The 25,299-nt window shown below is 47.1% G+C and overlaps 1 protein-coding gene across 1 annotated transcript in view; it reads left to right on the forward strand.

The window, feature by feature from the left end:
- Positions 1-23,457, forward strand: part of LOC119394311 (serine proteinase stubble) — a 37,429-nt gene extending 13,972 nt beyond the window's left edge. Inside the window, exons 3-8 of the mRNA XM_037661597.2 lie at positions 833-1,786; positions 2,350-2,420; positions 4,107-4,201; positions 5,732-6,003; positions 9,399-9,538; positions 23,084-23,457. Coding sequence (XP_037517525.1) covers positions 833-1,786; positions 2,350-2,420; positions 4,107-4,201; positions 5,732-6,003; positions 9,399-9,538; positions 23,084-23,242 — 1,691 coding nt within the window. The 3' untranslated portion in view covers positions 23,243-23,457. The remainder of the gene's footprint in view (positions 1-832; positions 1,787-2,349; positions 2,421-4,106; positions 4,202-5,731; positions 6,004-9,398; positions 9,539-23,083) is intronic.
- The last annotated feature ends 1,842 nt before the right edge of the window (positions 23,458-25,299 follow it).

The following is a 25,299-nucleotide window of genomic DNA, read 5'->3' on the forward strand; positions in this document are numbered from 1 at the left end:
GCTATAACGTTACGGACGGAGGAAGCAGGGCTGATTTTCCACAGGATGTTGCACTATAATGCTTACGCATAAAAAAATCACAGAGGCATCCAAGTCAGTTGACGGGTTCGACGAGAGGCGCTTCTCCCTTCTTTTAGGCGCTAGGTCGATGGCGAACATCGGCAATGCACTCCGTGATTCACTGGGAGACTCCAAGCTCGTGTTTTCGACGTGACCTTCATGGCAGGGAAAAACCTGGCTCCTAGAACACGCGGGCGTACAGGCAGGTAGGCGACCTCATGTATACAAGCGCTCCACATACGCGTGAGAGATGCATTAAGAATCCGGGCACGGCGAAAGAATGCCCGGAGATCGTTGCAGCTGCGTGGCTTGCATATTTACGTTGCTGCACAGCGTCGTCACGTTTAGCGCAAAAGCAAATTGACGGTACTGTCTGTCTCAATACACGACATTTATTCTGCACAAGTGACGCTTTATAGAGCCAAGCTTTTATCCTCAGCCGATTATAATGGTTTCCATCTTCAGCGCCACCCGAAGGAAATTCCGGTAGCCTTCACCTACTTAGAACATAACACTTCGCTGAGAGAATAATCTAAGAGCAAAGCAAGAATTCCTTGCTGAAAGCATTCCAAAACAAAACCGATGAACAAGATGAACAACAAGCATCGCTGTTAAAATCAAATAAGCTAAATTGTTTACAATACCGGCCGTGAGTTATCAGATTAAATATAATTAGTGATATTATTATTATTATTACGCTTTCACGTGCCTACCCAGTCATTTCCACTGCACTTATGACAACAACTTCACTCTTGCTTGTTTTCTTTATCAGGGCTTTTAGGATCGCTGTTCAAGCCTGTCCTCGATGCTGGCAAGCCAAGGCCGCAGGAGCAGGCACCTCAAGGCGCCGAGCATCCGCACGGAGCGCCCATTCAAGACAAAAATGTCGTGAACAAGTTTCTAGAGAATCTTCAGCGCTCGCAGCACAACTTCAACGTCCCGCGAAGGCGCTCCTCCTTCTTCGGACCGGCCATCAACGCTCTGAGACAGTTTCAAATATGCACCACGCCACTCACAACCCCCGGGAAGTGCCGATACGTCAGGGAATGTGTGCTTCCCGCGTTTCTGGAAAATTTTGACCTGTTTCTCAGTTACTCGTGTGTCATCAGCAATCGTCACCTCGGTGTGTGCTGTCCCGATGAATTCTTCGGCAATCTCTTGACTCCGCGCAAACCTTTGTTTCCCATCCTGAGTGGTCTGCTCAACATCGGCAAGAAACCGTCCAGCCCGCCGCCCGTGCAGAATCCCGATTACGAGGATGGTCCCGGCGGGCCCAACTTGCCCAACGTCGACCAGCCGCTAACGCCCGACGAGCTAGTGGACGGGCACGGAGGTGTACCACCCCACAATCAGCCGGTGCAGCCCCAGCCACAGCCCCAACCCCAGCCCCAGCCACAGCCACAGCCACAGCCACAGCCACAGCCACAGCCTAGTCCTGCGACAAGGCCTCCTCCAGTACAACCTCCACCAGTGCAACCCCCACCAGCACAACCCACACCATCGCGGCCGCCAGTCGTGCAGCCGCCGAACCCTCCACCGAGCAACTCGCCGACAGCCAATGCGCCCATCCAGTTTCCAGATGATGACGAGGAGGAGGCGGAAGCCCATGATGCGTCCGCACATCCGCAGAAGCCTCCGTCCCAGCCACAGCCTAGCGGTGGGCAGACTAGTGAACGTCAGAAGCCACTACCTCCAGTGCCTCCTGGACTGGCCCAATTGACGACATGTGAGTCATAGTTCTTGACTACAGAAGCCGCTCATTTATGACCAACCGTTTCGAGAGAGTGGACATGTACAGTAAGGCTTTCTTATTATTTGTATTTCTGCGGTATGCGTGAGAATGCGTCATAGTTGGGTCTATTTTTCTTCATTTTCTTACATTTACATATGGTCAGGGCCGAATAAAGAGAGGAGCGAGATTTCAAAAATTGCGTGTACGTGCAAGGTATCGCTCTTACAAGATAATACAAGGACTCGGCATAATTATTTGCGAAAAGTTCTGGTGATAAAAAGAAGTGTAGCAGCAGATGATCATTGCAATTGCCGCTAACTTCCCTGCACTGATGTCGCTTCATTCGCCGATGTTGACGGTGTCGTGAAGTTTGAGCGTAGTTGCCAACTAATAGTAATGAAGACTGCCGTCGAACAACGTGCAGCATTGAAACGGCAAATGACAGCTGAAAAAGCTAAATAGATACACTTTAGGGTTTCGCCTGATCTTTTCCGTGTCATTCACAACGCGTGTTTTTGCACGCGGTGGTAACCCTTTTCTGCAATGCTTATTTATAGCTTGCGGCTTAAACTTCAAGACAAGGATCGTGGGTGGCACTATCGCCAAGCCGGATGACTGGACATGGATGGTAAGAGGTTTCCTTATTTATATTACTGCTTCATATAAACATTGATTTTGAAAACGAGAAAGTGTTGTCGATAAGTAGCGCCGAGTCGGTGGCGGCTTCTGGTGACCCTAATTATACACGACCGCCAGTGAGATCGATATTCCACCGCTTAATTCAGATTATGTAGACGTTTCACTGTGGCGTCCAGAACACCATTAAACTATCGTGTGTATGGGGGCTTCGTTTTCTCTTAACTTCAACTGGCTAAGAACAATACCCACGCCATCGAACTGGTAGCTAACATTACATATCCAAAATCAGAAAGTTTTCGTTTCAATATTGCTTCGAAATAACATTCAGAATTGATGTATACTTGTTATATGAGGCGTCACCGTCGACTACTGAGCCATTAGATGTCAGGTGTTTGGCGGCTGCCTTACCGATTAAGAGGAAGGTCGAATAAACAGTCAGGGACTGATGTTTCTAATAATGTTGTCTCGAATAACATGCACAATATTAAGTACTTTACTACGTGGATTTCCCACTTATGCCAGACGTATTTGTTCGTTTGGCAGTCGAAGAGGCTTATCATAACTGCACGTTAACGTCATATTGTGCAAGCTCAAAAAGCACAATTGTCATTCGCACTCCTCCACCTCATCATCATTGTCTTCATAGTCGTCATCGGCATTTCGTTATCGTCCTTTTTTATTTTTCTGCTGTTTTCCTGTGCAGGACGTAACAACACCATCGTTACCAAATTTGACTTTATTGGCAACGTAATGAACCTGTCTGAGCTGGCATAAAAACGAAAATATATCTATATTTAAAAAAAAGGTGACATCATCGGCTGAACTAAAATGTATTTCGACGTGCCGGTGAATAATTGTATCCTGTTAACAAATGGCTAAAGCTCAGCAGACACTATTATATATGCAAAGAATGCACATTTCGTTTGTAATTATGTGCCAGGGACACGTCGTGTAATGATGACCCGATGCTGAAAAAAATGCAGTTGTGTCTAAAAAAATAATAAAAACCAGACCGTGGCGTTTCGTTCTAATTCATCATTACAACTACCTCAGAACGAGCCAGGTCTGCCAGGCTAACTCAGTGGGTACAGCATCATCAGTATCATTATCGTACCAAAACCACTATGTCTCAAGAAGTGCTGCGCGTTAAATGTAGCGCTCGAGCAGCAGACCACATCTGCAACTACTCTTAACGAAGCCGCAATGACAACTTCTTCCATTCGCCAGTGATCTAAGCTTAGTTGCGCCTAATGGTGTGTCTGGCATATATTTTTCTTGGCGCGCTTTCTGTGCATTCGACAAATGGCTCCTTTTGGCCACTTCACTTTGTTGTAACACCAGGTGTACGCGGTGCCTTTTACTCGTCTACGTCCTGTGTTATTTCGCACTGTATCCTAAATTAGAACGACCAACTCGCCGCACCTTAGTACATATGCCATCCTAGTTTTGATTATTTTTTTGTGTGTGTGTTCGGTTCGGCGAGTGTTCTGTAGGAAGCCTATAGGCAGCGAATTGCTGCAGACGGCGCCAAGGAACAATTTGTTTTCAACCTCTGCGGGATTGCAGGATTAACGTCGCTTAATTGGAAGTTTGTTGACACACCTCTCATACTCTTTTTGGTACACTGTATTCATTACTTCAAACGAGCGTTTTGTAAATCTTTTTCATTTCACAGGCTGCTCTTTTGCGGAAAGCGGATGATGACCAGTTCTGCGGCGGTGCTTTGATCAGCGATCGATATGTAATTACAGCGGCCCATTGCACTCAGGGGTAAGACTCGATAATTATAAGAAAATTTAAGAGCTTTTACTCACGTGCGCAACAGTACATTTTTTTATCGTTTTATTTCTTTTTTTGTTGTTTTCGTATTTATATGCCTATGAAACAGTTGGCGGCTGTTTGTTTGGCAGATGTTCAGCACTGCGCAGCTTTTCTCCAAAGATATTTCGCGCAACAATGTCCGGCGCACCAAACTATCCAATTTGTTTTACTTTCTTTTGTTTTAGTTTTGTATACATTTCTATTAATTAAGTCAAGTGGAGTAGCGGAAATCATGTCGCTTCGCTTTCATCCCCTTAAGGTAGAACCCCTGTAGACTGATTTATCCATCCCAGTTAAAACCGCACGTTGATTAAGTGCGTAAAACTGAATTACAATGATGTCTGTAATGCTCATCAGCTAAGCCTCATTGTTTATACACAGCTGTCTTCGTTTTAACGCCTTTGTTATGTAGTGTACAATGTGGTTGCCATAGCGACGACAGTGTGATTGATTATACACGTTGCCTATTTGTCTTGTTGCTCTGTCTGAGACACTGCAATAAAATCACAAAGCCCCGCACCACTTGCTTTTACTAGGAGAAATGTTTAGCAACGGTCACAGCATGTTGTTGATAAACTTCCAGTAAACTCATCTTCAGTGATAATAGCTCATATATTTGTTATCACCAGAAGGTTGATTTTCGAGTAGATACAATGCCCACAAAGTTATTGTAGAATTATGCGGTGGGCGTTCAGTGCCGTTCACACTACTGCTAGCTTCTTCTCTTTGCACGAAGCAACGCATTGTCGCGAACTCAGCGTAAACATTGACGCCGGAGTAGTCACTCCACTACAAGCGTTCACCACAGACATTGCGCAAAACCACAAAGAAAGGTGGAGATGCAGTCGCAAAGCTGTCTTCCTCTTATATAAAACATGCGCCCCAAGCACTTGTTCAACAAAACGTTCAGAGCAACCACGTCTTCGTAAAATAATAATAAAATGCAATGCAATAGGAGTGTCATGAGCACGCGTAGGTGGGACCTGCCATAATCTTCGCACCTCAGTGGACTATACAGAAAAACAAGCTTTTTGTCACTATAGTTTTAGAATTGGGTACGAATGGCTTGAGTTGCTTGCCTAAGCACGCTATTTATTTAGTTGTGACGTGCGTACCCAAGAGGTTAGAGTATGACACATGAGCAACGGCAACAAACGCAAACGCAAAGCTTTGGGTACCCTATTTTGAAACTGTTTTTCGACACCATACCTAACCAATTTTCTTCCACGCACGCCATTGCTTTGCTTGAGTAATTTTGCGAGTCGATCGCTGAACCGATCAGAAAGGTAGTTATTTAATGTGTGTCAGGAAATCACCCGCTTTCGTATTTGCGTACCTCTTTGTTAATTCAATCTAAAATCTACAGTGTATATTATATGCCAGAAAGCTTAAACAGTAAAAAAAGGAGCACAGAAAAGGCAGTCGTCATTGTCAGCGCCAGTGATTCATTTGTGTGTACATGTTTATGCTCTCCCGCAGACTTCGACCGCAGAACATCACGGTGCGTCTGGGAGAGTACGACTTCAAGACGAACACGACTAGTCGGCTGCCTCGAGATTTCAACGTGTCGCGCATCCGGCAGCACCCGGAGTTCCGCAAGGACACCTACCAGAACGACATCTCTCTGCTGCGCATGAGTAGACGTGTGCGCTTCACCGAGAACATCAGGCCCATCTGCCTGCCCAAGAGTCCCGACGAGTCCTTCATCGGCAAACTGGCCACCGTTGTCGGCTGGGGAACGCTGTCCTTCGGTGAGTGCGCGCTTCATGACAGGCTGTCCGTCGGCAACCGTGCTTGTTAGTTGGTTTGGGTGCTTTGTAAAGGCGGTGTTTGCCAGGCAGTCTGGGCTGCCTGGCAAACGGTTTCGTTTCTATCACCGTTTATGGATAAATTTCATATAAGTTCAGATAAATTCATATAAGTTCAGAGTAATTCTACAGGAAACGCCCTAAACGCTGCGTTTGGCCGTCTCTGAGTACATGATCAAAAACCACAATCAAGTACTTGACTATCCTAGTCGTCTCCATGGCCAATACTTTGGATATTTATTTATTTTTTTGCCTCGTACTGAGATGTCAATATCGCGACAGTGGCCACTTTTCATGCCTCTTACAACAGAAGTAATACATCGACATTTCCTCAGTTTATAGAGTTGTTGAGAAGTGTGGCAAAAATGTTTTGAAGTCAATGAGCGAGCATTTTCGAAGCGGCAGGTGCATTAACATTGCAGTATGTACAATATTCCTCATACTCGGGCACCTATACATTAGTAATCACATCGGAGTGCAAATACCATGTAATACCTTTTCTTTTAAAGCGGTAACATTCTCTTTTATACATTGAGCGGCCACCATGGCCTCCGACGCAGGGCTCGAGAGTGCCGTTGCAAAGGAGAGCAGTTGCAGCTCTCGCTAAGACAAGACGGACCGTGTGTGTTATTGTACACGATTCCTGTTGAGTCCATTGTTTTCGTTATGCAGTGAAAGAATATATTTAAAAGAGAACAGAAGGAAATACCGTGTTTTAAGTGCGCAAACACGGCAATGCCATTTCCGTACTCAGTGTCATCTGAAATCCATCACTGCACGCATGGGCAGGCTGGGCAAGGTCGACACTGTTTGACTAAGACCATGGAGCAAGGATACTGCAACGTGCTCTGTCGCAAAACAAACGCAACGATTCAGAGTAGAGCCTAAAGATTAAAATATGAAGAAACATCTTGGCGTCTACCGAGGCGTCTAGCAAAGAAGACGGTAACGTCTTTGTCCTGAGTCTCGAACGTTCACTTCCCAGTAAACACGCTTCGTTTCAAAAGCAGGTGCCGTGCGTGCTGTGCTTTCCGTGTGTTGACTCAAGCGAGTGGGGGCTTATTTGTCTTGTCTAACGCTTTCCTTGCTCGAGGTACTGCAGAGAGGTGCTCGCCAACCGGGTAGCGCATCCGTGCACGTCTTCAGTATCTGTACATAGCTGTATGTGCACACCAGCAAAGAAAACAGCTTCTATCGGTTCTGCACCAGCTGTAATACAGAGCTTAGGTACTTGTATGTGAGTCACATACGTGACGAAGACTTTGCGTTTGCGTTAGCGGGACGTTAGTAATATTTGCGCCCACTTGGAAGTGCAACTACGGTCAATAAGGAAGCGAATTTCTTCGGTGTTAGTTACGCCGCTTGGGTGACACAGAGGACTCTTACAGGTTAACATGAAACAGACGCAGCAATGTCTCTGGTATCGTTCACTTGATGCAAGCTATATGTGCTTTCAGTGCTCACGTGTAAGAGTCACTGTGTGTGTGTTAGCTATGCAGATCTATCATGACAAAATCACACCATAATGTCGCGTCTAAAAGAGAGAAACAGTGCGAACCATGCGTGACTACTACAAAGGCACAGACAACACAAGCACAATACGCTGTCTGTGTCTGTGTAGGCGCCTCGTATATATCCCTCTGTTTTAGCCTTTTCATCTGTACCAACTAGCTCAGACTAATACGCTCCAGATTACAACACGTTGTGTGACATTTCGTTGGGCATGTTGTAACCGTCAGGTTATGGACACCTTAACAAAATGCTCGAGCTTCTCATTCAAAGCAGCGTGCAAAAGAGGAAAGCCCCTCGTAGGTTTAACGCTATAGCATAACAGCTTCTGAGTTATTAAGATAATCGAATGGGTCTCATGCTATTTCGTCTGTGACAGTTTACGGTAAAATACCGATGAATACGTCAAGGCTACTTATTCCAAGCTGCTGTAGGCAGCGCTGAACAAAAGAAGTCAACGTGATGGGATATGATGGATAAATTATTTCTTTCATTTGTGTGTTCGTCTGATTGTGGGGGAGGGGTGAAGGTGGAGGGTTGGGTGCGTGGTGGAACACGCTATTAATCTCTTACATGAGGAGGGTTCTCGAAAGGATTGTTGTGGAAAAAGCAATTCCCATAAAAACAGCTTTCAGTCATTTCTTAAGTTAATATTGACCAAATAGAAATGCTTCCCGAATGCGAAGTTGCTAAGGAAGTTCCTTTTGAGTCGCGCCATTCCAAGGCCAGAAGAGTGAACACAGATATGAGAATCATGGCAAATAATTCGTAGCAAAAAGAGTTTCACTGTCATTCACGAGCACATGGAGGTATATATATGAACATTTAGAGAGGCGAAGACACAGCGACGTAAACAACTGCATGGAGTTTATCGTTTATAACAAAGACGTGCGACAGCATATACCTGTTTATAGTGCATAGCTTGCATCCGCTTACAGTTTTGTAAAACGATGACTCTGTGGAAGTCTTGCCTGTGGAGGTACCTCTCAAGTACAGCGAGATATCGAACCTGTTTTTTTCCTCATCTTGCCGAGGGCTTGCTTGGTGCCACTGTAGCATTCACCCATGGCATAACGTAAGGATGAAGAAGAATCGAAAATGATTAAAAATGCTTCAAAAATTGCTCACTTTCCTGAGCCAATATAAATTAATCAGCTGCTTTCATGCTATTCTCCTTGCGTTTCGCCAGTGGCCGACGCGCTTCGCCATTGGCCATGAGTGATGCATATCAACAATTAAATCGATTGAAATCATTACTTGCGTTGGATATAGATTATTTCGCATGCAGGGTACTATGCATTCTGAAGTTCACATGTAAATATAGAATCTAATCTTTGACAAGAAGAACTGCACAGAAAGCGCAATTTTTTTCTAACTTATAACCCAATGTTCATAATTTTCCCGGTAGCCTTGAAAAAAGAATAGCACGGCCAATAGTATTATTTCCAAAGCGAATGCTGCACTTCCAAACAGGCGAAACCTTCTACAAGAGTCATGATATCGTGAAGTTGTTCTCGGGAACATGTAACATCTTGTAAATCTCACAAACTTATGAACACATATTTTCTTTTCTTTACTTTGTTCTCATGGGCCATCGACAAATGGCGAAGCGCATTAACGCACGTAAGGCTTTGTGAATTCCGCTTCTGGTTTTCGCAAGTTGTCTTTAACAGTACCACTCCGAAACGTTTGGGGTGATCGCCAAGCAAAGCTTTATACCTACGCCGTCACGCAGACGACGCAATCGGCATTAGGCGCACGAATCAAGCGCAACCCGAATCATTGCTTGCCTTTCCTCTCTGACTGTGCTCCTTGTGCCTCGAATGCAGGTGGTCCTTCGAGCTCCATTCTGAGGCAAGTATCGCTACCGGTGTGGGACAACACGGAGTGCAAGACCAAGTTCACGCAGCAAATCCCCAAGATCTTCCTGTGCGCCGGCACACGGGAAGGCGGTCAGGATGCCTGTCAGGTGAGGGCCACAGCTTTGGCATTATCTTATAATACAAGGCGCATCGTGATGCAGCAGAATTTTGAGTGAGAGGCATTTATACTCTGTAGCCAGTATTTAAAAGTACATGAGAACCATGAAGAAACATTCGGAAACAGGGGTTATCCTGGTGCCGACGTTTTCACAAGCGGCTTTGTCTTCACCAAGGCTGCAAATGGCCATGAGCGATGCATGATGAGATATAAATCGAGTAAAATCATTTCTTGCTTTGGATATAGGTTATTTGACACGTAGGATTTTATGCATTCTGAAGTTCACAGGTAAATATCGGATCTATAATCTTAAAAAAAAACTTCGCAAGAACCGGAATATTTTTTATGATTTATAACCCCATGTTCCTAACTTTCCCGGTAACTTTCAGAAATCAATAACACGGTCAATAGTATTATTTTGAAAGCGAATGTAGGAGCTGCAGTTGCAGCCACGGCAAAGACAAGTCCGCTTGCCGAAACGTCGGCTCCAGCGCACCCCCTGTTTAAGAATTTATCACAAGCTTCCGTCTTCCCCTGGCTCCTGCCTTTTATGAGAACCACGAAGTGGTTTTCGTTTTGCCACTGTTCGTGGAACCAGCGTCTATTATGCTTGCTGCATTCAAAGTGAGAACGTCGTCAATATCACATGGATCAACATGTTATTTAGTATAGAAGTGGGAGGCTGGAACTCTTCTTATTGTCATTGATGGGATTTATGTATCACCTCAGCTTGGGATAAACTTGCGTAAACTCACATATGAAGCAAAATTATTTTTAGTAATGTGCATAGGAAGTAATAATGTACAGCAGAACGTCAAATAATTATTCAGTTTAACTGCTTTCGTAGATTAGTCTAATTTTCGGAGCATCCAAAGTGCGTGCGATACGGCACAAAAAATCTGGTACATAAAGCTAAATATACACGCAGGCACTAATCACACATCAATAACCCGATACACAAAGATATTCAGAATATGTGGAAACACGAAAATAACAAGAACGTGAAATATTAGTAGGTGTAGGTTTAATACGAGTTTGCCTTCTGCTGAAAATTTCTTGGGAACTAGATTATCGTGTTTGTCTTATATACTTTCTTCTTTAGGCACAACACAATTCTATAATTTAATTCTGGCTAGTTCAATTCTCTCACTAGAACACGATTTTATAAGGTGCCTAACTCTACCAGGCAGATTTCGCTTGGCTCATAACGTATACACTTCTACCCGTTGCCGTCACGATGCTCAAGCCTTGGACTCTCCTGAGTTGTGTTCACGTTGCAAAAGTTGAAATGTATGGAAGGACTAGTACTATGACACAGGCAAACTATTCCAAGACTTTCAAGCAAGCGTTTTTTGGGAATCTCTACACATGCTTTTGCCAGCGATCTCCAAGTACCGCCAGATTTTCGGTTCAACGTAAAAATAGGAAACCGTATAAGCGTAAGGCTCGAATCGGCGTATATTTTAAACTCACTATTTAAACTATTTCCACAGATGTGCTGATCTCTGCCTCGGATGTCAGAATGACTGAGCAATTAAAAAAAATAAACCAGACATATGTTTAACTACTTTTCGTGGCTTTCAGTTTGGCTTGTGGGCTTGCTGGATCTTTCACCCCTCAGGTGTAGTTCAGACACCATATTCTGAGCTGAGGATATCGCCAAATATAGCACTCGGTGTGCGCCGATTGGCTGGTTGAGCGAAGAAGGACAAGCAGTCGCTTCAGTCATTGGACAGGCGCATAACGCAAAGCGACACCGTCGCCGAGAGTTATAGTCGCATAATACGGCCCCAGTATTTTACCGTCTTCAGGATCGTCCCATTTTTTGCGATCACGTCAAATAGTCATTCCGCGACACGCTAAAGCGCTGTCCACAAATGCGAGCTCACAGAAAATTAACGCCAGAATTTTTTACTTCGTCCGCCCATTGGACGATTTCGCCCCAGACACACGAACCTCACCCAGGCACGCATCGTCATCTCTTGCTGCAACGACCAGCACAGTGCGTCGCACCGCGACAATCTCTCCGAATTTCGTGCGCGTTTGCTGCACATGCTTTTTTTTTCCGCCGGCAAAGTCAGAGCGCGAGAAGGGAACAGGGCAGGGACAAATATTGAAGTCAGAGGTTTAAGTATATACAAGTTTAATTTGTCAAAGGTGCGTTCTTTCAACATCGCATCTGCGATACGCAATATTTGTATAATTTCTTAAGCTTCTGATGCGATTTCTCTGCCCTTTGAAGTAGTTAACGTTTGAAGTAGTTAACATGGTTAACATAAAGTGCCACAAAATCAGAATACACGCTTTTGACAACAGTTGCCATTCAGACCGCCTTAAGGGGCGACATAACCGAAACAGCTGCGGCATCTTGGGTAACTCTACTAAAGACATTGCGTTGTTCACCACTAATTGCACAGTCATGGCACTGTGAATCTTTGTAGTCCTGATTGAAAACAGCATAAGTAAAAAAAATCTTACAATAAAATTACCCTCAGGTATACGATCCAATCTTTTAGCAAATTAATTTCTTACACAGTAGAGCTTCTTGGTAGCTTGCACGACTATCATTATTAATATTTATTTTATATAAGTGACAGCTAGCACGTTTGCAGAATGGATTGCCGCACTAATTATAAGCGTGACTTGACGGTCGCAACTTAACCTGAGTCATCAATTTTTTATATATATATATATATATATATATATATATATATATATATATATATATATATATATATATATATATATATATATATATATATATATACTTGTCCATTGAAGTCTATTTTGAAATGGGGCTACCAATTACGTAAATCTTTGGAGGGCTCTCAGGTGAAAGATTCTTTTGACGTCGTACTGCCACTATCGCAGCAGTGTGCAATGACAGTGTATTTCGTAACAACAAATGTACGTCACTAGTGTAGATTCGCTATTGTAGGTCGGGTAACTATTCACATACGCTAAATTACCATGTAGGTGCTTTATTAATATTTTGCGTAATTTGTTCGTTTATTTTTGCTGTGACAGTGTCCTACCTTGTTTTATTTTCCGCACGAGTAGAAGCCGAACAAGTAGCAGTGCATAAAAAATTACACCATCTCCCGCTAAAGGGGACCATGAGGCGATGCGAAGCCGGAGCACTTGCACGATCGCGTTCCGTTGGCGTTCGTTGGGCATGCTACCGACCTCGCGTCGTGGAACGCGAAGAGGGACGCTACGCGCGTCGTATCTTCCATCTAGCCTGGCCGTTAATTCTCACAGGGCGAGCGGGGAACGCGGTCGACAGGCGGGCGAGAGGGGGGCAGCGTAGGAGAGGAGAGAGAAGGGGAGGGGACGCGCATGCGCTCGAGCTCATCGCGGCGTTGCGCAGGAGAGAATTTCGGCATGTCTAGCCCGCGTTTCAGAGGAATAGTGGAAATGGGGAGGGGAGAGGGGTATGGGAGAGGGAAAGTGGAGAGGGAAAAGGGAGAGGGAAAATGGAGAGGGGAGGGGGAGAGGAGGTGTGTGGAGAGGGTATGCGCATGCGCAGTAAGGGTGGTGACGCCGCACACCACCACCACCACCACCGCCGGATTGAGCTCGACCTTAAAGGGGCCCTGCGACACTTTTGCGACTGCCTTATTTAGCACCGCAAATGCGTGTAGTTATGAATGCCGAGACGAACGCAAGAAGAATTATGTAAATTGGTGCACGAAAAGTGAAGTTATTAGTCCTCAAAGTTCAAAACTCAAGCAGACGACGACGAGAAACGTTTTTTTCGGATTTCACTCTCCCGCTGACGTCAAAGACCGGCTCCAATCACCGCACGCGTCTTATAAAGACATACCGGAAATGTCCCCTCATGGTGGCCTTCACACAGTACATTGCTACACGTCATTTTGACGGCGTTGTTACCATGCTTACGACAAACCACGTCCGTCAGCTAGCAGACGCTCCCATGATTTGTCGTGTAGTGCACAAAATGAGTCTGGAAGACCTAACAGACCTCGAGCGCGAGCTCTTGCGACGCAGTGATTGACTGCATGTCGTGCACGCCATTGCAAATTGAAAGTGCGTCGCTGAGCCCTGCGCGACGCGAGGATGGCTCATGGGCCCAGACGAAACGCTAACGCCCGATGACGCGGAAGGCGTCGGCCGGTAAGCGTTTAGAATTTTTTTTTTCGTTGACAGCATCGCGCTGAATTGAGCATTGCGTGTTTCGCAGGTGCCGGTGTGGCCGGTGTCGCTCGATGCCGCAAAAGACAAAACGCGGAAGAGTATCGTTTGATTACCATTCCACAACGCACCTAGCGTCGTGTTCGTTGTTTTGAAAATATATCAGTTAGAAACAGGAATCATTTGTTTCTGAGAAAGCATAAAAAGGGGTTTTGCTCCTCTTAGACCTCCGTAGTATGGCCTAGCTACCACCATATGAATATTGCACGTCACGTGTCGCGTCCAGCCAATCAAAAACGAACGGTCTTTGTCGTCACTGTCACATGACATCACGCCACTTCCTGTAACAGAAATAGCCGATGTGTGTCGCCATAGTGCGAAATTAAGGTAGTTTATCCCGTGAATTAAAATTATAACCGCTTCGATTTCGGCGTTGCCACTTGCGCAACAATATCGGTGCATTCCACAGTGCCAGAAGAACCGATGAAAAAGACATGCTCAAATTGTGTCGCAGGGCCCCTTTAAGATACTTCGCATCTAATATAGTACTTTGCACTTGATGGCGAGGGACACTGTTGCTGAACTGTAATTAAGTGACAGTGTACACATACAGCGCAATGTGCTTAAAGAGGCAGTAAACAACTCCGCTGTCCAAAATTTGTGATGAAAAGATGACTGCGCACTTGTCCGATGTGAACATGCTGTTGCAAGAGTTTTGCGAATAAGTGCATTGATAAGCAAGTTACAGGGTATAGAACAATCATTTCGGCTGGTTTCAGTTTCTCGCTCGGCCTCGCCAACCTTCTCCGTCGCTGAGATGGGTAGGCGTAGCCCGTCGTCGTGACTACGCCCACATCGGAAACGTAACACGACGTAAACCATTGCTTCATCGGCACCCTGCCAACGACCAAGCAATGCTATGCTCCGCGTGTTGGTCGCGTAAGTTGCTTGCAGGAAGCGCGGTGCGATGAGGAAGCGTGGTGCGAGGCACGCACTGTCGACAGACAGACAGACAGACAGACAGACAGACAGACAGACAGACAGACAGACAGACAGACAGACAGACAGCCAGACAGACAGACAGACAGACAGACAGACAGACAGACAGACAGACAGACAGACAGACAGACAGACAGACAGACAGACAGACAGAAAAACTTTATTAGCAAGTGTGTTTGGACCCCCCGAGTCCCTGGACCGCCGCGTGGTCCCACGCCACACCTACACGGTCATGCCTCTCACCGCGATGACATCGGCAGCCCGAGTCATCGCAGCAAGTTGCAACGCCGGGTCCCCAGAGGAGAGCAGGACCTCCCAGTCCTCCCAGCTGTAGATGGCAGGCTGTCCCCGCGGGGGAGGATCAGTAGGGCAGCCGAAAAGAATATGGGAAAGGGTGACGTGAGATTCACCACACAGGGAACATTCAGGGGAAGTGCCACAGTAGTGGGACAACAGAGACGCAAGGTGCCGTATCGTAGTGCCGAGGTCCAGTGGACGTGGTGAGTGCTACGTGTCGTGGACCATGGGCAACATTACGTCACTTCGCGATAGAAGAAGACTGATCAGGCACGGGAGAGGGGCGCGGGAACTGCTTCTAACAGCGGAGCTGTATAAGCAGGCCGTAATCTGTCCAACGCGAACAAACATCCTCGGGCGGGCATGCGCCACAGCAATTGGGCAAGCCCCACTACCGAGTACAGCAGGTGCGAGCGTTAAACGTAAAACGAACACGTGAAAGAGAAAAAGAGAAAGAAAGGGAGAAAAAGAGAGAGAGAAAGAAGGCGATAGAAAGAAAGAGAAAGAGAAAGATAGAGAGAAGCGAAGGAAATATACACATAGAAAGCTACAAAGACAGAAAAAAACATAGAGAGAGAGAGAGAGAGAGAGAAAGACATAGAAAGAAAGAGGAAGCGATAAAGAGAGAGAAATAAGACAGAGAAAGAAAGATGGAAAGAGCGAGAAAGAGAAATCACGCCGTATACACGAAGTGAATGATGATTCAGGAGCTGGCTCGGAGATAATCGCGTAAACCGTGAATGCTCCATACAATTCCTCTACTGTCATATAAAGATGTCGCACGTTTTTATAGTAGCAATTGTGGTCAGGTTGTTGTCGAACCACAAGCGCTCGGAAACCTTGCAGCTGTGGCCGAACGTGTGGTCGAGGAAATCGAAGAAATGTGGTTTTGCGTGCGTTAATGTCATCATCAAGGCACTCGATCAGCAAGAGGAAAAAGACTTCTCTTTCGCGCGAGCGTGCGCATGCTACAGTTGACTTTGCCTGCGTTAATATCATCATCAAGGCGTTCGAAGAAGAAGAGGAAGAGGAAGAAGACTTCTCTTTCGCGCGAGCTGTGCCTGTAGCGGTCGCCTATGGAACTAAGGTTACGCTTACGACGCGGGACATTGCCCGAACCTGGCGAGCCAGCTCCTAAAATAAAGAGGAACAAGGAGGGCCACCCAGCTCCGCTCTTCCTTCAGGCTTGGCACCCCTAGTGCGAAGCTGCCATAAGTTTCAAAATGGGGCGTCTGCGTGGCGCGAAGCGCTATGATATGTGATATATGATATGTGATATGAGATGTGATCGCCGCTGTCTTCTTCCGGTTGGGGGAGCCTGTTCGGGAGGTGTGGAAAAAAAAAAGAAATGTCCGGGGCCTGTTTACTAGTCCTTTAAACGAAACTCCAAAGGAAAGAAAGTTCCGTTTATCTGAAGTTTCATGTAAGCGTATGGCAACAAGACCGTGAACCCTCGCTCACTTTATGTGAAAGTTAATTGTACACGCAGTGAAGAGAGAGCCGTTACTTACCTCTGACTCTAATATCATCGCTGCTGCGTAAGCCATTGTTGCCAATAGAGATGCAACTGCTGCTGAGCTCTGTTCCAAATTGGGGTAATTTACAGCCTTCTTCATCTTTTCTGATGTTTTCAAGCACGCATGCGCATTCGGTTCGACAGAAGGCAGCCGTTTCGGCCGCATAGTGTGTCTCTTTCTTTTTTTTTTCAAACTTCCTTTCGCGATAACTAGGACTTCAGTAAAGAAAACTTAGTCGCGATTCGTTTTTATGACGATGCCAATTCTGCCGACCACTGTGTATGTAATGTGGGCTCTTGTGCTTCTTGCCTGGCGTAATTACGAGGTAAAGGGCGCGGAAATATAATGTAAGCACCGCATAAAAGAAATTGAGAACAAAACACCACGACTGTCTCTTGGTTTGCATATCTCGGAATCAACACCAGATTAACTGGTTACTGGGTTGGTCTTGCTTTGCATGTGTTATAACGATCCTTAAAGTGTGTCTTGTTTTCAGTACCGCTTAAGCAAGGCTCGTATACAAATAGTTCCATTTAAGCGAGAGATAGAGAGAGAGAGAGAGAGAGAAGGAAGGAAGGGAGGAGAAAGGTTGTGTAGGTGAACTAGCCGATAGTTCAGCTCGCTACTCGGCACCGGAGGTAAGGATGTGGGAACAGACGTAGAAACAGATATGTAGTACATCCATTCGAAGACGGAAATAATACGTGTTTATAAGTGCATCGCGAAACCATATGGCGCAGGAAACTAAAGTAGGCACTCCCGTTCCGCTTGTGTGGTATTTCATACAAAATGGATGGATGAATAAACTTTATTTCGGTCCCTCGGAACGTGCCCTAGCACGTTGCGGGCCGCTCCCACGTCGGAACAGAAAGACCAAGTCTCTCTGCTGCGTCGCGGGCCCGTTGGACTGCCCATAGTTGTGCTTCGAGTCCGGAGCTTGTAATAGCTTCTTCCCATTTTGACGGCGTGATGACTTCGCCGCCGTGTAACGCGGGGCACCGCCAGAGCATATGTTCGAGATTAGCGATATCTGCGCATAATGAACATGCATTAGTTGGCTGTATTTCAGGATAGATCTTGTGCAATAGCGCGGGGTTAGGGTACGCCCCGACTTGAAGTAGCCTGAGTGTCAGAGCCTGTGGTCTGCTTAATTTCTGTGTGGTGGAGGGTACTGTCTCCGCCCCAGGTAAAAATGTTTGGTAATTTCGTTATACGAGGTGGGCGGGTCCCGATTCTCCAAAACCTCAGCGCGCCCTCCGGTAGCTACGCGGTCTACTAGTCCTCGCGCAGCTATGTGGGCCGACTCATTGAGATGGGCGGGGCTCCCTTGATCTGTCCCATGTGAGCTGGGAACCAGACGAGTGTGTGTGGCTCGATGTTCTTGTCCCGGAGGATCCGCAAGGCCGGTTCCGAGATGGTGCCCTTGGCAAATGCTCTAATCGCTGATCTCGAGTCGCTGTAAATCGTGGACCTCTTGTTGTCCAGCAAGGCTAACGCAATCGCAGCTTGCTCCGCTATTTCGGCTGCTGTCGTCCGGACCGTTGTCGAGTTCGTGATTATCCCTTCGTGGTTGATGCTCACTGCCACATACGCCTTCCCCTCGGGATACCGGGCCGCGTCGACGAAGCAACAGTCCCCGGCCTGATCGTGAGCCCTTTCTAAAAGAGCCTTTGCCCTGGCCCGTCTCCTACCATCGTTATGCTCAGGGTGGACGTTTCGCGGGATGGGGACAACGGTGATTCGTCCTCGCTGTTCACGAGGAATGCTGCAGAAGCGAGACTCAATTTCCATCGCTGGAGTCCCCAACTCTCGCAGAATGTCCCTACCGGAACGCGTGGTGGACAGCCTGGCGAATTGCGCCCTCTCCTGAGCCTCCGCAATTTCTTCCAGCGTGTTGTGCATTCCGAGACGAAACAGTCTCTCCGAGCTTGTGTACATAGGGAGCCCGAGAGCTCTCTTGATGGCCTTCCTGATTAACGTGTTGAGCTTGTCACGCTCCGCTCTCTGCCAGTTGTGCATGGCTGCAACGTAGGTAAAGTGGCACATCACAAAGGCGTGCACCAGCCTTACGAGATTATCTTCCACAAGTCCCTGTTGCCGGTTGGCAACCCTCCTTATAAGTCTGATGGCATTGTCCGTTTTCCTGGCGAGTCTTGTTACCGTCAGGTTATTGGAGCCGTTCGATTCTATAGTCATACCCAGAACCCGGAGGGAGTCCACCCTGGGGATGATGCAGCCTTCACCGGTTCTAAGAGTTATGCTGACGTCCTCTACTGGCTTCCAACCTTTCGGTTTGGAGCCCCTGCGCTTAGGCCTGTACAGCAGGAGTTCCGATTTCCGCGACGAGCACCGAAGACCAGTCGGTTTTAGGTAGTCTTCCGTGACTTCAATAGCTTCCTGTAGCACCGCCTCTATTCGTCCATCGCTGCCTCCAGTACACCATATGGTAATGTCGTCGGCATAGATCGTGTGGTTAATTCCGTCGACTTCGGACAGTCTTTTAGACAGACCGATCATGGCGAGATTAAAGAGGGTCGGGGATAGACTGACCCTTGTGGCGTCCCTCTAAGCCAAGCCGGACCGGGTCAGAAACTAGGTCGCCCATTTTGAGAATAGCCTCTCTGTCTGTCAGGAATGATTTCGTGTAGTCGTGGAAGCACTTGCCAAGCCCGATACACGAGATCTGACTCAGCACGAAATGGTGGAGAACGTTGTCAAATGCCCTCTCCAAGTCCAGTCCCAGTATTGCTCTTACGTCCCTTGTGTTGCGATCGATGACTTGGTCTTTGATGAGCTTCATGGCGTCTTGCGTCGAGAGGCCCGGCCTGAAGCCGATCATATTGTGGGGGTAAATGTCGCGGTCCTCCAGGTATCGGGAAACCCTGTTCAGGATGGCATGTTCAGCCACCTTACCACGCACGACGTGAGCGAGATGGGCCGGAGGTTGTCGAGGCTGGGAGGTTTGCCCGGTTTCGGGATGAGGATAGTGGTGGCCGTCTTCCACATCTCCGGGACTCTACCACTCCTCCACGCCTGGTTGATGGCATCCGTCAGGTACTCCACCGACCTGTCATCCAAGTTTCTCAAGGCCTTGTTCGTGATCTTATCTGGACCCGGGGCCGACCTGCCGTTTAGGTCGTGCATGGCCTGTCGGATCTCCTCGATTCCAAATTCCGCGTCCAGTTCCGGTTAGCGCCCCCCGCATAGTCAGGGGCGGGAGGTGGCGGGCCGGAGGCGATTGGTAGGTACTTCCCAACCAGTTCTGCCAGTACCTGATTGTCCGAGGATCCTTGCCTAGCTGCATGAAGTATGCGAGTCAGTGTACATCTCTGTTCGATTTGGTGTTGTTCTCGTTCAGCAGGTGCTTTAGGAGGTTCCAAGGGCCTCCCCTCCGCATCTGTCCGTCTACCGAATTGCAGACCTCGTCCCATTGCTGCTTAGAAAGGACCTTACAGTGTTCCTCAATGCTTCTGTTGACCTCGGCTATCTTCTTGCGAAGCCTGCGATTGAGGCGCTGCCCCTTCCACCGGGTCAGGAGGGACTGTTTGGCCTCGAGAAGATGAGCTAATCTGCTGTCCATCTTTTCTACGGGGAGGTCCGTGGTGATTTCCTTAGTGGTAGCCTGGATGTCCTCACCGATCTGCGCCGTCCAGCGTTCAAGGTCGAGCTTCTCCTCGCCCTCAGACCTCTCCTCTCTTAACTTGCGGAACTTGTCCCAATCGGTCACTCGGAACTTGTGTTGTCTTGTCCGTCCAACCCGCAGGACAGTGGCCAAGAGGTAGTGGTCGCTACCAAAGTCGACGTTGAGGTTGGTCCAATTGACTTCCGCCACGTTCCGGACAAAGGTGAGGTCCGGTGTTGTGTCCCTGCTGGACGAAGTACCACATCTGGTGGGAAACGCAGGGTCCGTTACGAGCATCAGGTCTTGGTTCATCGTTTCCCGCCAGAGGTCCTCCCCTTTGCGAGTGTCGTACGAGTAACCCCAAGTGTGGTGAGGAGCATTAAAGTCACCCGCTATAATAAGGGGGGCTCCTCTGGAGAGTTGTACGGCCTTGGATAGGAGAGTCTTGAAGCGCTGTCTCAAGTCCTTAGGACTGCTGTATACGTTCAGAAGAAATATGCTCTCTCTGTTTGTGGGTCCTGGGATGATTTCTATCATGACATGCTCGATTTTGCTCGAAGCCATGTTAAGGTCGTGGACGACGTGGGTCAGCTTGTTGCTTATTAGCGCGCCAACACCTCTTCCTTCTTTGTTCTTCACGACAGAGCGGTAACAGGGTAGCGTGACGTTATCGGTTAGTGTTTCTTGTAAGATTATGACGTGCGGTTTCTCCGAATGTGAACGAATAAATTGCTGCAGAGGGGCCCTCTTGTGAAGGAACCCCCTGCAGTTCCATTGCCACATTGTGAATGCACTAGTTTGTGCGGCCATCGTGTTGCTGTTGCGATTGCGTCGTTGAATTATCCGTCGCCGGAAGTGGCAGCGCTCTCGGACCCATGACGGGTGCAACGACGTTTTCCAAAAACGACTCTATCTTGCAAAACCTCTGATTGTATCCTTCCTCCGTGGCAAGCATGCTACCCTGGATGCGCGAGACCGTCTCGCTTAGCTGTTTTATGCTCTCGCTGAGTGAAGACAGCATTTCGCGAATCTCCGACCTAGCTCTACCCGAGGCCTTATCCTGCTCGCTAACTATGGCCCTCTTTTTGGCAGGCCTCTCGCATTCTTCGACTACGGGCACCTCCGTTGACTGAATCGATTCCCTGACGACCTCGACCGGCTGTTGGCCTCCTCCACTCCTAATCTCAGATATCTCAGCCATAAGTCTAGCTATCGTGTCTCTCATCTCCTTATTTTCGCGTTCGAGTTGCGCTAGCCTCTCATTATCCCTGTCACACTCTGGCGGTGAACCCCGCGTTACCTTTTCCGCTGCACCTTGACGGACTCGGTCGGCCCATGATGGCTGGCCCCCGTGTTGGCGATCCCTGGAGCGCGACCTCCTCGTCTCGAACCGCACCTCTCCTTCTCGGCGCCGGGAACCGGAGCGCCCCCTAGACCGGGATCTGGACCTGGCTGTGTTGCGGGAGATCCCTCTGGAACGAGAGCGTCCCCTGGACCAGGATCTGTATCCGGCTTTGGTGCGGGAACGTCCCCTAGAGTGGGAGCGCCCTTTAGAGCTAGAGCGCCCCTTGCATTCTTGTGTGAGTGGGCTCCAGGCCATGTCATCACCGTCCTTGCTTCCAGAAGCTTCTGCCGCCTTCTCCCATCTCCTTCTTCTCACAACGTAGGGAATCTGGTACCGTTGCCTGCAGATCTTGTCTGCCGTTATGTGCGGACCTCCGCACAACTTGCATTTTGGCGTGCATTGATGGTGATCGTCCGTGTTAGAAGATCCACAACCCCTGCATACATACATACATGCATTTCATACAAAATAATTTTATTTATCCCGAGTCCAGTGCATCAGCACACGAAAGTGCAATCTGTAATTGCTAAAATGTGATGTACTTACGAAAACTAAACACTCCTGCGAAGACGCTAAAGGCCGTGACCTCCTTGGTGGGAAGCTTCATTTGTAATGTTGGAAACCGTGACATAATCTTGTGAGCAAGAATCGGCATAAACATAATCAGCAGCGCACGTGTTCATGGTCCGCTTTTCCTCGGCCATATTTCTCAATGGACCGCCTAACGATTATTTACGACAGAGCGGCTATGATTTCATTCAGCTGACGTTGTGAAAACTCGAGGAAACTGTCATTGCAGAGGAGCGACTCGAATAATTTCCGGGTTGCTCTCTGTGGCATACTGCTTTCTGATCGCTTTGAGATGATCGTTATGTCTCGCAATGCTTGCGTAAGCATTCGATGTGAGCGACATGCAATATACGAGCTTTGAGTGTGCGAACATTGGGCCATGTTAAATGAAGTCGGCCAACATCATTACAAACAAATTTTTGCAAACAGTCATCGGAAAAATTGCACAGATCACTGTACGTGCATTGGTTTATTTCATGGACGAATTAGAAATGTTAAAATACTAAATAAGAAAACCATTCCGGCTGGCACAGTTATTACTGAGCGTGTGAAAAATGGCAGGGATTCTTTTTCGCGCGCTGTATTGTATTTTCAAGTTTATGGGGTGCTCATATGGCCTTTTGTGCCTCAGTACACGGCTTCTATGCTTGGAAAGCGGAATTCAAGCGGGTCGTTATCCGCAAGTGCCGAACAGAGCTTATAATTTGACAACATTCTCGGTCTGTGAACCTCTTTGCTGTATCAACATCATTATTATATGACTGAACAGTGCGGATGTTCATGTTTTTGTTGTTTTCTCAACTTATGTATTTGTTATCAACATTAGGAGGAAAGCAAATATCTTTGAGAGCAAAGATTTCCGTACCTGCTATCTCTAAGGTGCACACTTAAGCACCAATATCTTCTTGAACACCTTTCTTATCAAATGTGATTTCTCTTGACGAGCTGGTGTTGATTTGCCAAGATATATCTGCGCTGAAAAAACGCCTGTCCTAATCAAAGGAATAACTGATGTTTTGTATTTTGCAGGGAGATTCCGGAGGACCTCTCATGGTTGAGGATGACAGTACTCAGTGGACATTGATAGGAGTTGTGTCGTGGGGCATAAAGTGTGCCGAAAAGGGCCTGCCGGGAGTATACACACGGATAACAGAGTTTCTCGGCTGGATCTACGAGAACGCTGTGTGATAAAAAATCGGCAAAGACACCACCATTCACAGGGAATCAACTCATGCTCAGTCATCTTCATACAGCTCATCTGCAAAGGAGCGAACGTAGGAAAGAGTTTCGAGAGTGAAAGACCACGGGGACCATTTATCACATAGCTCATGAACTTTGTAACTACTACTTTGTAATGTATCATGCCTTTTGAAAGCAGTCTTCAGAGAATACAAGAAATGAATTGAAGCAACTATTTTGTAGCTTGCCTTCATTTTTTTAGAACACGTAACGTGTCGTTTTCACTTAATAAAAAACGGTTCAAGAGCACCAGTAAGCAGATACTGTGACCCATCCAACCATACTTAAATGGTTCGATAGCAAATTCATGTCTTTCATAGTTTACCAACTACCATAATATGTGCGTTCTTAAATACCGTCTAGCAGAAGTGCCGATCTCCGAGACAGTGGAGGCATGGTGGCATATGCGACAATACAAAGGACAAAGCAAAAAAAAAACGTATGAACAATATAGGTTCGCCTATTTAAAAAAAAATTTAGTAGCAAGTTCACCTACCGATGTGTGCGCTACTAAATTATGACAATTGCATCAGGCAGCTACTGTTCAGTGGTCTTCCAAATCGAGCGAGCGCCTGGATATGAGTCTCCTTCATATTTTTAATACACAAATGGAAAAAAATTATGCCTCGGAAATAACACATTTATGTTCTTCGGTTCTCTGATGTTCTCAACAGGAGAACTGGAAGAATAAAAAAATAAAAGGTATACAAGATTGGCGCCACTTACACTAGTAACGAATCAAATAATTAGCATAGAATAACAAAGAAAAAGTGGGCTTGCTTTAAAAACTTAGAGGAGTCGTGCGCCTATGTGAAGGTGGATGACCAGCGTAGCTGCGGCACATCACACAGGGTTATACAAGTGCAGATTCATTTAACTATTTTCTATTCCTATAGAAATTATGGACATTCCGGGTGCATTTTTGCCGTCAACGCGATCTTCATGTTCTGCATAAAGGCCATTTTAATAGCATTGTCCCGCGCCTAGCTACTTCTATGTGCTAGTGAAAGCGCGAGAGCGATTCTGACGAACGCTGCTCAGACAGAGCCGGCCGTCTCCATCGCGCCAAAGGTGCAAGAACATAAAAGCCGGAGGGGGGAGGGGGTGGCTGCGGCTGCGCTATTCCGGCAGGACATGCATACTTTTACCGAACGACGATGACACCCGTGGTCACGCTCGCCGTATCCCGTATATTTATACGGTATCAGCAGACAACTCATAGCTTTGTACGTGTTGTGCTCCCATCAAAAAGTTTGCGTTGAAGCCATGGACGGCACGAAGGCCACTTCGCTTCCGGCAGCGTCCTCGTTTCCTACTGGAGTGAGCTGCTAGCGTTCCTTCGTAATAACATTCCAACTTGTTGCCATCACACTTGTTGCTTCGCTCCTGCCACGAAACTGACTTTTTTCAACGTTTCTTCTTGGTAGTGACGATAGGTTTTTTTTTGTTTTGTGTGATATACATTCATTGTTTCAATTACAACCTTAAAAGGTTAGTGGCCAATGCTAAATCTATACACTACAACTGCTAAGCATAAGACAGCTTTAACGGAGGGGTCACCTGCTCGAATTGAGTAGTAGTAGTAGTAGTAGTGGTGGTTTTGAGTGTAGGAAAGACATCTACTTCTGCAACACATAAGGGAGCACGGCTGAACGTTTTCAGAGGGAGGAGGAAAGAGAATGAAATAAGGGAGTGGGAGGGAGGGGTTGAGATGTGTTTCCACACCACCGAGCGCCAGGCAGAAGTACCTCTCTCTTAGCTAGAAAAAAACGCCAGGCCTGCGCTGAAACCGCAGCACAGTCACAGCGAAAGCTGGAAGAGCGGCGTTTCTAGAGCCCGTTAAGCTCTCTTGGGGCTACAATACAAGTACACTAGAAAGGTACCCACTACGCCATAAATCACAATTTTTGTGAAGTTGGGAAGCACCTACTAAGCCATTATTCGTCATTCTGCGGAGAAGTGAGGCACCAGCTACACGTCTGTAAGGTATTATGTGCACTTAGCTG

The sequence above is a fragment of the Rhipicephalus sanguineus genome, chromosome 5, assembly GCF_013339695.2.
Source record: "Rhipicephalus sanguineus isolate Rsan-2018 chromosome 5, BIME_Rsan_1.4, whole genome shotgun sequence".
NCBI lineage: Eukaryota > Metazoa > Arthropoda > Arachnida > Ixodida > Ixodidae > Rhipicephalus > Rhipicephalus sanguineus.